The 14,391-nt window shown below is 43.3% G+C and overlaps 1 protein-coding gene across 1 annotated transcript; it reads right to left on the reverse strand.

Moving 5' to 3' along the window:
* Positions 1–4,088: 4,088 nt before the first annotated feature.
* Positions 4,089–13,427, reverse strand: BMP10 (bone morphogenetic protein 10). Its single transcript, XM_084615343.1, has 2 exons — positions 12,900–13,427; positions 4,089–8,998 (listed from the first exon to the last, which is right to left on the reverse strand). The coding sequence occupies exons 1-2, from the start codon at positions 13,231–13,233 to the stop codon at positions 8,052–8,054; spliced, it is 1,281 nt and encodes a 426-aa protein (XP_084471469.1). The 5' UTR covers positions 13,234–13,427; the 3' UTR covers positions 4,089–8,051.
* Positions 13,428–14,391: the final 964 nt, after the last annotated feature.

Below are 14,391 nucleotides of genomic sequence, written 5' to 3' on the forward strand. Positions count from 1 at the left end.
CTCAGAGTCTGCATTCAGGGCTCATCAGTGCTTCCATTTCACTGCCAGAGATCTGCTCTTTGTAATAATGCTGGAGGTGCCTCCTGTTTCAGAACGAGGAGAGCAAAATATTCACGGGGACACCCACCCTTCCTAAACCCCTCTGCAGGGCTTAATTTGTAATGAAAGAGGTGCCGGGGCTCAAGAATTTTTTTTTACTTTCATAACTGACGCAGCAATCCCAGAGGTGCCGGGACAATGAACTCCCTGCCCTGGCAAGTCCTGGCACAAGTTAAGCACTGGCTCTCAAAAGTATTAAGGTGCTTAACTCCCATTAATTTCAATAGGAACTAGGCACCTAAATACCTTTGAGGATCTGGGCTTCTGCGCCTAGAAACGAACAAGTCCTGATTGAAATGGCTGAGCCCAACTCTAGTAACGAACAATAATAAAATTCCTAAAATAAACATCTCCTTCCTGGTGGTTCTGATAAGCATTTCCATTTTTAGTTTGGGGGCAAACAAACCCTTTTGCCTCTTTTTGTTGCTGTTGCAGCTAAAGAAGGAGCAGAAGCCGATTTTTTAACTTTTCCTGTAAATCGCGCGTTAATGAAGACAGATGGGTCAGCAGAATAAACAAAACCTCTATCTCAGGCTGGTTTTTGTTCTGGCTTTGTTTCCCAACATAGTAAGCAACCCAGCATCAACACAGTTCCCATCCTGTTAACCGTGCCAAACGCTGAACTGGGTCCTAAGGAAGTTTAAATTAACCTTGGGCTGCAGTTTTTCAAACACTTGGAGCAGATGTTATAAGTGCCAGAAAATCGTTTTTTATGAAGGGCGTAGTGAGGAGTTGACTTAGTGTTGTGTACAGAAAATGCTTCATTGTATCTTTCCTTTTATTGGTGACTCAGGCTGGATTTTTCAAAGGGGCAGGGGGAAATTAGCACCCAACCCCCACTGATTTTTATGGCTTCTTTGAAAATTCCAGCCTAAATCCCCTCTTTCAGGTAGGCAGCGCTCTCAGGTGGATCTCTGTGGATCCTAAGAAGGGTTGTTTAATGGTGGGAGCAGGAGTTAGGACTCCGGAGTTCTGCTCCTGTCTCTGCCTTCTGAGTGCATGACTTTGGGCAAATCCCTTCGGAACAACATTTTTGAAACGGCCTCAGTTTTTGGGTGACCTGCTGAGGAAACATAAGGGTTGGTCAGCAGAGGTTCTGAACACCCCTGGCTTCCCACTGGCATCGGTGGATCTCAGTTTGGGCACCTAGAATTAGAAGCTGCCAGGTTTGAAATGTTTGGGCCTTAGGTTCCCTGTGCCTCCTTTTGCCAGTCCGCAAAACAGACACAATGATATTAGTTATCAGCCCAGAGTGTGGTGAGGGCCAGTGAGTCCCTGTTTGTGAAGTGCTATCGAGGGTGCTATAAAAGTGCAATGTGTCCTTACCTGAAGTCATCTTCTGCTTTTCCCTCAGCTGTGAGTGTCAGAGAGCTGTTGTGTGAGGGGTTTTCAGAGACAAACTCCCTTTGCCCGGGCTCACACCTCCAACCAATGGCTAATCCCAAATCTGGGTGCAGTTACCTCACGGCCACCTCTTGCTTCACAGATGGCTGCTGCAGGCCAGATTCCTTAATTCCACCTTTCCCAGGTGCATCCCCACCTCCCCCCACAGGCAGCCACATCAAGGACCTAAACCTGAAGCAACTGGCTCTCCCTCTGCCTCGGACTTAAAAAGAGCCATGAGGGGTTTCAGAGACGAACCAGGGCACCACAGAGACTGGATTTAGGGGCAGGCAACCCAGGTCACTGCCTGGGGTGCGGGGCTTGGGGACGCTGGACTTGGGAAAATAGAACGTTTGAAGTCACATGTTTCAGGTATTCTGTGCGTGGATTCATTTTTTACTGTCCTCCTAGAATGTTCTGGGCCTTTGTAGAATCTTATGGAACCTTCCAGACTTTCTGAGAACAACATTTTCCTCAAACCTCCTAGAAAGTTGTCAGCCAGCCCCTCGCGGGCATATGAGGGGTGAGGCGTCACCAGTCAGACAGTGAGGTAGAAGTACAGATTGACAGATCCTAGCATGCAAATTCATTGTCTTATATGACAGGGATAAATCATGCATGCAAATTGTGCATGAAATAAAAAATAAGGTATTCAAACGTTTAACAAATGGAGGGAGAGGGGCGCTGAAGACACTCCTCGCCTGCTGCACCATTTCGTCTAGGGCCAGCCCTGGCAGTGGGGGAGGGTGATGACCAGGAATAACGGGGTGTGATTTGCTGGGAGCCATGGCCAGGTTCATAGGCTTCGACTTTCTAATTTCCGCGGGGGTGCTTGACCCTTGCTCCGCCCCAGGCCCCGCCCCCCTTCGCCCCTTTCCCCCAAGGCCCCAGCCCACCCGTCTCTTCCCATCCTCCCTGCCCCCGCACCACCTCTTCCCACCCCATTCCGCCCCTCCCCTGAGTGCGCCCTGCCCTGGCTCCGCCCCCTCCCCCGCAGCGCCTCCTGCACGCTGCTGAACAGCTGATCGCAGCAGGCAGGAGGCGCTGAGGTGGGGAGGGGGAGAAGCTGATCGGCGGGGCCGCTGGTGGGTGCTGAGCACCCACTATTTTTCCCCCTGGGTGCTCCAGCCCTGGAGCACCCATGGAGTTGGTGCCTATGGCCAGGTTCCCCTCACACCCCAACCAGCCACAGCTAGGGAAAGAGAATGCTCTGATCTGCTTCCAGTTCATCATGTGGTTCTCTCATGCAGCCTACTAGCTCAGTAAACCACTTCAGACTGCTCACAATCTCAGGGGCTAGGATCAGACAGAGCTGGGGGTCGTGGTGTCGGGGAAGGAGATTCTGAGCTACCAAGTTAGGCTACAGTTCCAGAGCGTGGGGATGACTGGATCCGCAAAGTGCCAAGAAACCATGAGATGGGCTGTGATCTAGTGGAAAGAGCATGGGACCATGAGTCAGGACTCCTGGGTTCTGTTGTCTTCAGCCAGGCCTAGAAGGGGTAGTGCAAGAAAACCGCTTGGGAAAGTTTGTTTTGGGGGGAATTTCTAGTCCAGTTTTGCAGACCCAAGAGATATAGATAGTTTGGAGAAACATCAGAACTTTCAGGTGGATATCTGAGCCGGTCACAAATGCTGAACCTTTCACGCAGGGGAGAATAAAACTCTCAGAGGTTCAAATTCACCCAGAACCACGTCTGTTGATCTGAGAGCAGAACTCTGCAACCCTCGCTAGCATCAGCGAGCCTTACTAACCCAAATCACTTCCCTTCTCAGGGCCTCTGTTTCCCCTCCCATCCTTCATCTGTCTTGTCTACTTAGGTTGTAAGATCTTTAGGGCCAGGATTGTCTGCTACTATATGTTTGTACAGTACCTAGCCCAAAGGGGACCTAAAATTGCTTGGGACACCAAAGCTGTGTCTACACCACGGGGAATATAGAGGCATAGCTTTCGTGCTGTAGCTACTCCAACATAAGCCTGTAGTGTAGATGCATCCTATAGCGACAGAAGGGGTTTTTCTGTTGCTGTAGGAACACTGCTTCCCAGAGTGATGGTAGCTACGTCGACAAAAGCATTCTGCTGTTGACTTAGCTGCATCTACCCCGTCGATTAGCTTGACATCGCTATGGCACTCCACTGTGTGGATTATTCCCACCCCCAAGAGTTGCAGCTATGTCGACTTAAATTTTAAGTGTAGACCAGGCCGTACATGCTACTCTAATATAAATAATAAACAGTCAGAAGTAGGAATCCCCTTGAAGTTGGCAGTTTATGTGAGCAAAGGTTGCTGAGGTAGGTAGTTTGCAAAGAATATATCTTTTGGTAATGTGCAACATTTTAGGGATATTTTGCAAAATTTATTAAAAAAGAACACTCCAAAATTGAAGCTATTTTCTTAGGAATACCTTTTCCTTTTCTTTTTTATTTGGCTTTAAAAAATAAGAGACAAAAGTCCATTAACATTGACATCAAGCAGGTCAGGAAAGAAAAGAAAATCAATTTAGGCTATTAATTAAAGTGAAAAATAAATGTGTAAAAAATGTAAGAAGCAGAAATCATAAATTATATTTTTTTCATTAATATAATTAATCTCTTCCCAGCCCTGGAAAATGTTTCAAGAGATTCATATTTGATTTATTTGTTAACAGAATGTGAAACATGATGTTTTATATTGTATTGTTTTTAGCAACCAAGGCCCTGAACCTCCAAACACATTTAAGTTAAGCATGTTTGTGTTTGCAGGATCGGGCTTAATTTATTAATTTAAAAATGGCACACACAAAAACCCTCTTTTTTTAAAAAAATAGACCACATGCTCCCACTGCATTATGCATGATCATAATATAAACAATATTTATATTGTAGTCGGAATGCACAGAGAGCCAGCAAATTGCAGTTACCCAGTCATCTTTGGCACTGGGTTGAAGTCATTCAATTAAAGCAAAGGCTCTTTTTTAAAACGGAAACCTTACAAAGAGATGAAATATTCCGATTAGTTAAAATCTCATGTTATGAACAATATAGAGCATACACAAATGCATGGTTCATGATATATTAAAATTGTGGTTTACCAATGTTTTCCCAAAGAACATCATAATAAGGTGTTTCTTATTTTCTTACTAATTGCCATTAGGGGGTTTCTTGCACATTCCTCTGATACCTTGGTTCCCCTGACTGGCCTCAGTCAGAGACAAGATGCAGTCACTGCTAGCCAGAGTTAGTGCCTACAAAGCCTAGTAGCTGAGGTGCCTTCAGCATTTGCCTAGGAGTTGTGGCAAACCTGGCACTCCACTAGTTCCTTAGTGTTTTGTTGTACTGCAGAAAAAAGGTTAATTAATAATAGACTGGATGAACCATTGTGCTATTTTGTCTTGGTTCCTATGTTCCTAGGTACTGATCCTCTAAATGCTTATACATGTAACTTCGGTCGTAGGTAAAATTACTCCTGTGCATAAATGTTTGCAGAATTAAACCCTACTTTTCTTAACCTTTTTATAATAATGTAACAGATCTATTACAATTCATTATTTTACCACATGGCCCCCTACTGGTGACAGTGTGGGAACAGAACACGTCCTTTTGTAGTCTCCAACTACCTGAGCTCAAGCTAAAGGAGATTCTTCACTGGCTATTAACAGTATAGGTCGTATGATATGCGGTTGAGCCTTTCCGATTCTATTCAGTAGAGGAAAGGGGTACAAATATACACAAGCCTGTTGCAGAAAAGAGATGATAAAATACATGATGGATTATTGCAAAGGATAATTGTTATACCACTGACATGGTGAACGGTTTGTACTAGCTTCGTATGAACAGCAGATAGTTTGGGCATGCCATATTAAAAGGAATTTGTGGGGGTCTCACTTAAAGTGATTCATGCTAGTGAATTAAGAAGATTTCACATCTATTACATGTTTTTAACCTGCCATTTATCCAAGGTTAAGATTATGAAGTTGCAAAGTGGAATGGTACATAAGGCAATGACAAGGAGTACTTGTGGCACCTTAGAGACTAACAGATTTATCTGAGCATAAGTGAGCTGTAGCTCATGAAAGCTCATGCTCAAATAAATTGGTTAGTCTCTAAGGTGCCACAAGTCCTCCTTTTCTTTTTGCGAATACAGACTAACGCGGCTGCTACTCTGAAACAAGGCAATGACAGTCATTTTCCCAGCTGGTCTAAATCAGTGTAGCTCCATTGATCGAGCCTGCTAGTTGGAAATGCACCACCTACTCTGCACAACTTTACAATAGACTACATAGCTAGAGCACTTAAAGCAATTATATCCTTGATAGAGTTTGTATCTATCAGACAAGACTATGCATTCTCCAAGATGCTTTCTTAAATCACTGTGGTGGATTGTCTGAAGGCAGGAAAGATTATAATAATGTACTATATTTACAAAGATCTATAAAAAACAAACAAACAAAAACAACCCACTTTGGAGTAATGCTCAACAGAAGGCCTCAAAATATAAGTTGTTCAGTACAAGGTTTTATCGGAGTGGGAATACATATGAGCACAAAAATAAAACATTTTGTATTCTACATTATATTACAAAGGCGGACAGTCAATAAATAGATCAATAAATAATGGGAAGCACAGAAGGGTTTGTGTGGATGGAGGTGAAACTGGTTTCAGTTGGTGCTCGATAAAGTCTTTTGTGTTCATTCCCATGAAGTGTCAGAGTCAGTTCTTTCAAAGACAAGTCTCTTATCACTTCCAGTGAAGATAACTTTGCCTTAAAAGTGTAGAACAGATGCAGGACAGTACAGTAGGCTCTGGTGGAGGCTGGGGGAGTCAACGTCACTTACACTTCCCCAAGAATCTGACAAATTTGCAGCTTAATATAAATAAAGTGACGGGCCTATTGTTTCTCAGCTCCGACACCTTCTTATCACCATGATTTGTTGCAGAAGAGTGGCGGAAACATGGCATGTGACTCCATCATATATAGTTTAAGTGTGTGTGTGTGCGGGAGCAATGTCTTTATGAATTGACAACTTCAACACGTACAGAAAGGAAAGATACTCTCTGTGTAGTTGGGGTGGAGGGATTTCCTTTTCTGCCTAGGTTTAAATGGACTAAGCACAGTGTTACTTGCCATTTGAGTTGGATTATATAGATTTAGTTATACATAACCTATTAGCCACCTGGGGGCAGGCTCCCAGCCGGTGTAAATCAGTGTATCTTTGAGGAGTTCAACAGAGCTACTATACAGATTTCACCCAGCTAAAGACCTAGCCCTTGATATGCAACATGCATCAAATGTGGAATTTTACATCCAAAGTCAGCAGCACTGCTATATACAAGGGATTCGATAATAAACAAATGGTACAAGCATTTCTTGCTTTGTGTAACAGCAAAGGGGCAGTCTGCCAGAGCATTGCCCCTGCCTGACATTGCAGATAGGCAGTATTTGGTTGAGGAGGGTTAGAAGAGGGGAAATTTCCTTTCTTTTCATGGCTTCCATCCCTCTCTTTGTATACTGCTAAACCATCCCTGCTAAAATGGCTTTTATTTTAATCCCAGGTTGGTAAAGATATTTCTTAAAGAGCTACGGTAAATTTTTCAAAAGCAACTAAATTACTTAGAAGGCTAAGTCCTACTGAGGGGAGGGATAGCTCAGTGGTTTGAGCTCTAGCCTACTAAACCCAGGCTTGTGAGTTCAATTCTTGAGGGGGCTGTTCAGGGATCTGGGGCAAAAACTAGAGATTGGCCCTGCTTTGAGCAGGGGGTTGGACTAGATGACCTCCTGAGGTCCCTTCCAACCCTGAGATTCTATGACTCTTAATGGGAGCTGATTTTGCCAAATGTTTTACTTGGTTATTTGACAAAGACTTTATCTCTCGATCTTAGCCAATTATTCAGTCCAAACACTCAAGTGGGTGTTACATCAGGTTCACAGTTTCACTGACTGCAAATTTTAATGTGAACACAGTCACTGCAAAAACTGGTTTCACTGACTCCAAACACATCAGCAAGGAATTATTTTCTGCTGAAATGCAATGAAAAGTTAGAGCATAAATACTCAGGAACATCCCTGAGAATCAAATGCTAACTTGGGCTTGTGGGGGAAGGGAGGGATGGGAATGCACCTATCAGAATATGCCATAATATAAAGCATGTAGCATATCACTTTATTATGTTCATTCAGTTCATGTTTTAATCCCTGCAGTGGGGATGCATTTCAAACAATGTCCTTGTGACCACAACACATGTTTTTGTAAAGAAATAAAATCCATGAATGTTACTCCATGGCATTAAGGCTGTTTATTCTGGGGCAAAAAACCCCAACAACCCAGTGATCTGGTTTTCCTTTTTCGTTTTGTTTCTGAAGGAAGCCTCTCCCACGAGAAGCGAAACAGCAAGAAGAAACAAGCGCTGGAACAAAATATACATTCCGTACAATCATCTGACCTGCCTGTTCCCTATGACATGAAACATACAATTATCTGTACACGCCTCATTAAATAACCTTATTTAAATAGGAAATGCAAAATGTACAAATTTACAGACTGAATTATTAAATACTCCCCTGGTGCACGCACGGGGCATGCATTCCTTTCTACTATCGGCAGCCACACTCTGCAACTGCCATCCCCTCATATTTGAACTTGTAAGTAACCACCCCTGCGTCTAAGTAGAGGATGGAGATGGGATCAAGCTTGGTAGGTACACAGCAGGCTTTGGAAGCTTTCTGAGGATTTTTCAGGTGAACCAAAGTCTGGACAATGGCGTGTTTAGTTGGCGTGACGTGTTCAGTTAAAGGGTAGGAGCACACTCCGCGGCACTCGTAGGCTTCGTATCCCGTCGGGGCGATGATCCAGGAATCCCAGCCAATCTCCTTGAAGTCGATATAGAGCGGAGTCCTTTTGCAGTAGTTGCCCTTGGCATTCCTCCGGATACGGGCTGTGGAGTCATAAATGATGTTGGAGCGCATCTGGAGCAGCGCCTCTTCACCGGGCCCGTTGTGGAAGTTGCCCATGCCCAGCTTCTCCAAATCCAGCAGCTGCTCATGGTCTATCATTTCGTCCAGTTCCTGCTTCTCCTCTTTATTGTCATTGCTCAAGTCGTCTGAGAACACAATCAACAGAGGCACGTGCTTGGCCTCGGAATTGATGTCAATATCGAGTTTCCCCTCTCCGTTTGGCTCCTCCCCTTCTCCGCTCTCTATCTGCACCTCTAGCCTGTGAGTGGTCAGCTCTAACCTACGCCAGCGCCTCATGGCATCTGTGATATCAAAGGTCTCCCACTCACTGTTGGTGCCGTAGATCTGCCTGGATGCAAGTGCCACCATTTTTCTCTCCTCTCCTTCTCTCCCCGCATGGTTGTTCTCCAGTACTTCAAAAATGGTGACTTTCCTATCCAGCCCATCATAGAGTATTCTGTCCCGCTCCACCAGTGTGTAGAGTCTCAGCTCTGCCATGGTGATCTCTTCATGGTGAGGGATGGAAACGTTGAAGAGAAGAGGGTATTTCCGGATTCCTGTGATACCAATAGGGTGGGAAGTCAGATCTGGAAATGACAAAGATCAACATAAATAAACACTTTGGAACTGAAAATATTTCCAGCAGAAATATTCATGCATGGAACTCAGCCTTGCATGCCTTGCATTCCTTGGTTTCAGTGTGAACAGTTACAGGAAAATGATAATAAATAGGAATAATGGATTGTCACACAACATTTTATTCATGTCATCAGTGAGGTGGATGGTTTGTATTGGATCTTCAAGGAAAACAAGGTCAGATCATGATAATGGCAATGAACTTGGATTCATAGTTCTCTTTCTTCCAACGTGGCTACCCCAGTGCTTTATAAAAGGTCCTTCCTGATTGTACAAATTATTGTATATAGGAATCGCTTTGCCCACCACTGAGATGAAGCCACCTCTGGAGCACAAATAGAGCAGCTGTTTAACATGTGAATATCACCATTAGACAAAATCTTAGGACAGGAAATGAAGAAGAATACTATATCCAACTGAAGGGACATGGGGGATTGGAGATGGGCAGAATGACACATACACTGTTTCTGCAGCAAAAGTAGGCTGCATTTGTATCTGTTTATCTTTCTGTCTGTTAAGAGGGGATCTATCTTTCTATGGAATATCTACTAGATCCCCTCATAAATAGTGTGATCTCCTTTACCTTCAGTTGATCCTCTTTACAGTGCCACACTCCTCAGGTATACATGGTGAATTTGTATCTTCACTGGTGATCTGGTACAACACATTAAAATCCCTACTGCTGTCTCTGATGAAGTGTTGCATAGATCGCCCAGCAGAAACAAATGATACCATAAGCTTCCACCAGTGTCTGAAGACTGCAGCCACCAAGGAAAGAGACAAGTTGTTTAGGGTGATGCAAAGGCTTATAACTAGGAGGAAGTTAGGTCTTGATCCAAAGCCCACTGAAGCCATGGAAATATTCCCATTTTGACGTCAATAGGTTTTGGATCTGTCTTAAAAGGAGCAAAAGAAAACTGTTGTACTTACTTAGGAGCTTTTGAGAGAATTAATTAATCAAATGTATAACAAGCAAATAATCTAATCTAATCTATCTATCTCTGTTTATACATACACCATCTGCATTTCTTCATACATATAGGACATTTAGAAAAATGTTTGTATTTATTGCTGCATTTCCCTAATATCAATAACAACTCTGAAACCAGATTAGGAAATGTAGATTTAGCAAGCATGCCGACAAGGGCAGAGGGGATGGACTGCATGGAACCTGTACATTTTCCCATCTCTGATTTCTATGACTCTGGGATTGATATATTTATGGAAACATTTGGTTGACAAAGCTACAAATATTGGCCCTGAGCTACCAAAGCACTTCAGCAAATGAATAGTCCCATTGACTTTAATGGGACTTCAGTGTTTTCTGATGTTTGCAAACCCATCTGTTGTTTAAAAAGAAAAAAATATCAAAGAGGCCAAACAAGAGAGGTCCTGTTTGCCCTCTCTTCCCATTGACTTTAGTTGGGAGTTTGAAAGCACTCAGAATTTGTCTCCATGTCTAGTGAGCATGACTCACTTCAAAACTGGAAGTGGCATCAGAACTTAGTGTGACCTCGAGGGCTTCCCAGCCCACAGGATGCTGGAGAACAAGTCCACTGTCATGGTGACATGTATGGGGTGGGGAAAAGTCAGCTGACTGCATAGAAGATGGACATGAATAATTCATTGGAAGGGGGTAGGGACACGCTCTTGTGGGAAACTGGGCGTGTCACTTCCTGATTAGAGAGAAACATAAGGCAGGATGGGTGTCCAGCCACAAGACTGGCTAAGCAGGAAAACTCAAAGGGTCAAATTCCCCTCTCATGATTACCTGTACATCCTCACTGGTGTCAATGAGGATGCACTGCTGTCCGAAGGAGGAGGATTTAGCCCGGAAAAGTTTATTTAACTTTTCAAGTCACGACCACATTAGAATCATACCTGCAATTGAGCCAGGCGGCTCCAGGAGCTAAAACTGCGAATGAACAATCGTCATAAAGTCCTACTGCTTCCACCCATTCAATTTCCATTATCATCTTCTGCTGACACAAGCAGATAAGTATAAAGATTGCAGTGTGTGATCTGTTCCATCTCTTCTATCAGTATAATTGCAAGCACTTTATTTTTAACCATACAAAAGGCCCATAAAACATAAAATCCAGGTCCCCTAGTTGTTACTGACTTTCTAGACATACAAAGGAGAGGCAATTAAAATAAACCCTCTGTACTATACGTGTGCATATGGAGAGCATTTGTGTTATCATATGAGTATCTGAATCTATGCTTCTTGGACTAGAAGAAAGGACAGGAACCTGCCGAAAAGGTAGGAAGTTACTCTGAGTTTGACACAGCCATTGCAGACTTCATATAATGATGAAAATGATGCTTGGCCTCTCTGTTGTATTTAAGAAAATGAATGGAACTGTGCATTGTTACATTTACTAAAAATAAAGGACGACTGCGAATTTACACTAGTAAAACACATAGGATTTCCCCCTTAGTATACTGTACTTGCCCAATTATAGTCCATTTATATTCCTGATACTTTTTCATCTTAAAATTGCAAGTGTCAGAAAAGGACAATACTCATTACTCCATATTCCTTCAGGGCCAGATTGTGAATGCCTTCTCTACGCCCATGAGCAGTCACTCATCCCATGGTCTTCAGCATGCATAAGTGGTTCGCAATCCAGCCCTCAGTGAATTAAATGTTATCTATATGTTGAAGAAATACACAGTTAAAGTGGATTTGAACTTTAAGGCAGAGCCTTTGAAAACCAGAAACATGTAGCTGGATAAGAATGCACACATCTGAATGAGGTATAGATGAGCCCATAGCTAGTCATAGCATCAAGCTGAATTGTCAAATTTAGGTCACATATACTCAGTGATTGCTCTGTTATCTTGTAGTTTTGGACTTCATCAGTAAAACTGAGACTGGCATAATAGAAGAGCCATTTTTATTTGAATTATCACACGTCAAGCTGAATTGTTAAAAAAAATCAACTCAATCCTATTTGCAAACAGAACGTTTCGCGGAGCATATATGATTTGTTGAAAAGCCTTTTTAATATATCGCCCACGTTGTTACTCATGCATGAAGCATAAAGGAATCAGCAGCAGCTCGTATGTGAGCCTTACATTCCTCTCATTATGTAGCCATTGCAGGAAAATGTTCAATTGCATGATATTTGGAACTCTCTAAACTCATATGATTTTATGTATCTTTTAGTTAAAATTTTTTGAAAAATAGAAATTACTTTATTTCCTCAAAAATGAACACCGAGGGTTAGCAAAAGTCATCCTAGAGAGGTGCTAGTCGCATATTTTTCTATATATTCTACTGACTTTACTTCACATACCAACCCTTGGGACCCACTAAAGACTAAATTGGGAAAATATTACGAGAGTGTCATTCACTGTTTGGTTAGGAATCCATGAAGAGATTGGGCTTCCCAAAAGAGAATTTGTACCATTGCATGGGTTGTGAAAGAGGGTTTTTCCCATTAATTCGGTTACCGTCTCTCTTTGAAAATCTGATGCCTATGAAGGTAACATATAAATGATTCATATGCTTCCTGGGATGATGACGATTTGTTTGTATTACGTACCTGCAATATGCAAACATAAAAGAAGACATTGCCCCTACCCCAAAGTGCTTACTGTCTCAAAGATATAATAGGCAAAGAATGGGGGGAAAGGTTACCTCAGAAAAGCAACGTGAGCTGGTTGATTATAGGCACATGCCATGTTAGTTTGTTAACTCCAGTTGCATCTCTATCTAATCACTGTAAACTCCTTCCCCTGCCCCCCAATTCAGTCTTCATGCTCCATGCATTGTAAACAGGTGTCTTGTTGGTTATAAGCAATGCCCACTCATTCTTAGTTCACTCCGAGGAGTATGGATCTTACCTTCATTTTTGAAGCTTCTAACAATATTTGCGGATGGCATTGAGGTCCTATCAGTGGCAAACCTGTTGTACAGCTCTAACATGTATTCTGGGGGCTCCACCTTAGGTGTTTCATGCAGGGGAATATCAGAGAGGTTCAACGTCTTCAAGAACTCATTTTTCATGTTCTGAAGCAGCGTGCTGAAATCAACTCCGTCCTGCTCCGAAAGAAGCTCGTCAAAGAGGGGCACATCTTCCTCCAGGGAAGACTGCTCCAGGCTCATGATGGGACTGCAAGCTGCAAGGTGCACCAACAGAGAGAGGGTTGCCCACAGCTGAATGGCGACAGTATCCATTCCTTCGCTCTAGCCTCCAACTGCACTCAACAAGATTTAGCTCTCGTGTGGGCTAAGTGGCTATTTTATCCTCTGGGTTGTGTGCAGCTTGTGTCACAGAGTTGACAAGTTTGGAAGCCCTCGCCTGAAGCTTGTGATCAGTCCTCGCTCACTGTCTCTCTCTCCCACCCCCAACCCTCCAAAACCAGGTCTCAGTAATTGGATATAACACGCTCTCTCCTATGGTAGCCTTGTCTCTCTTATCTCTTGTAGTGTAAGCTGTCCACCAGATTTTCTGTTGCTATCTCACAAACCCCCTCTCCCTTAATGAGCATTTTGTAAACATTCTGCACTTGGACCCTCTGAGATAGGACAATTTTCTCCTTGGACTGGATCTGCCCTTCCTTTTCCCCCTTGTAGCTGACTTTCTTTGGCATGCGTGGCCAACTTTTATCCGTGCAGCTTTGTTATGATTTCAGTCGAACATGCAAATGACACAGAGCTTAGGTCTAGGATTTTGACCTAAGTAAATAAAAGCCCACTTAAATATTAACAGAGTTACACCTGTGTCCTTTATCCCCTATTCCAGATCAAAATTGTCCAGCCCAAGTAAAGGCTTTACTTAGATGAAAAGTGCTTTGAGGCAGGGACCATCTTTTTGTTCTGTTTGTACAGCACCTAGCACAATGGGGTTCTGGTCCATGCCTTGGGCTCCTAGGCACCATGGTCATACAAACAATAAATAACAACAACAACAACAAGACCACAGGAGGCCCTGAAGACAATGGAACGGGTGTGATTATATTAAGCAATAGAATGCAGAGATTTTGCACTCACTGCAGCTGTGGGCTTGTGTTTATGCAGGGGCTGCATTGTGGAAAAGGGTTTTGGGGACAGGAGAAAGGCAGGCAGGGGACAGCCTGTGGCATGGCCAGCAGATCTGTGCCTGGTTCTCCTCTCTTACACACTGACACGGTTGTACCTGTGCTGGCCCCACCATCTTTGGCCCTGTATGAATAAAGAGCAATTAGCAAACGTTTTTGCTAGTTATTCTCTTTACAGCAGAGTTTGTTTTAGCTAGTTATGCTCTTTATAAACCAGTGTTTCCCGTTAAACCCAAAACAGTGACACCAGCTGACTGGGGAGGAGTTCTGGTCCGATGACCTCCACAGAAATGTT

This window comes from Lepidochelys olivacea, assembly GCF_965140295.1.
Source record: "Lepidochelys olivacea isolate rLepOli2 genome assembly, chromosome: 26".
In the NCBI taxonomy this organism is placed as follows: domain Eukaryota; kingdom Metazoa; phylum Chordata; order Testudines; family Cheloniidae; genus Lepidochelys; species Lepidochelys olivacea.

Coding starts and splice junctions, on each gene's coding strand:
- BMP10 (XM_084615343.1), bottom strand. CDS start 13,233: ATGGATACTGTCGCCATTCAGCTGTGGGCAACCCTCTCTCTGTTGGTG. Junction 8,999..12,899: donor TAGAAGCTTCAAAAATGAAG/GTAAGATCCATA, acceptor TGTCATTTCCAG/ATCTGACTTCCCACCCTATT.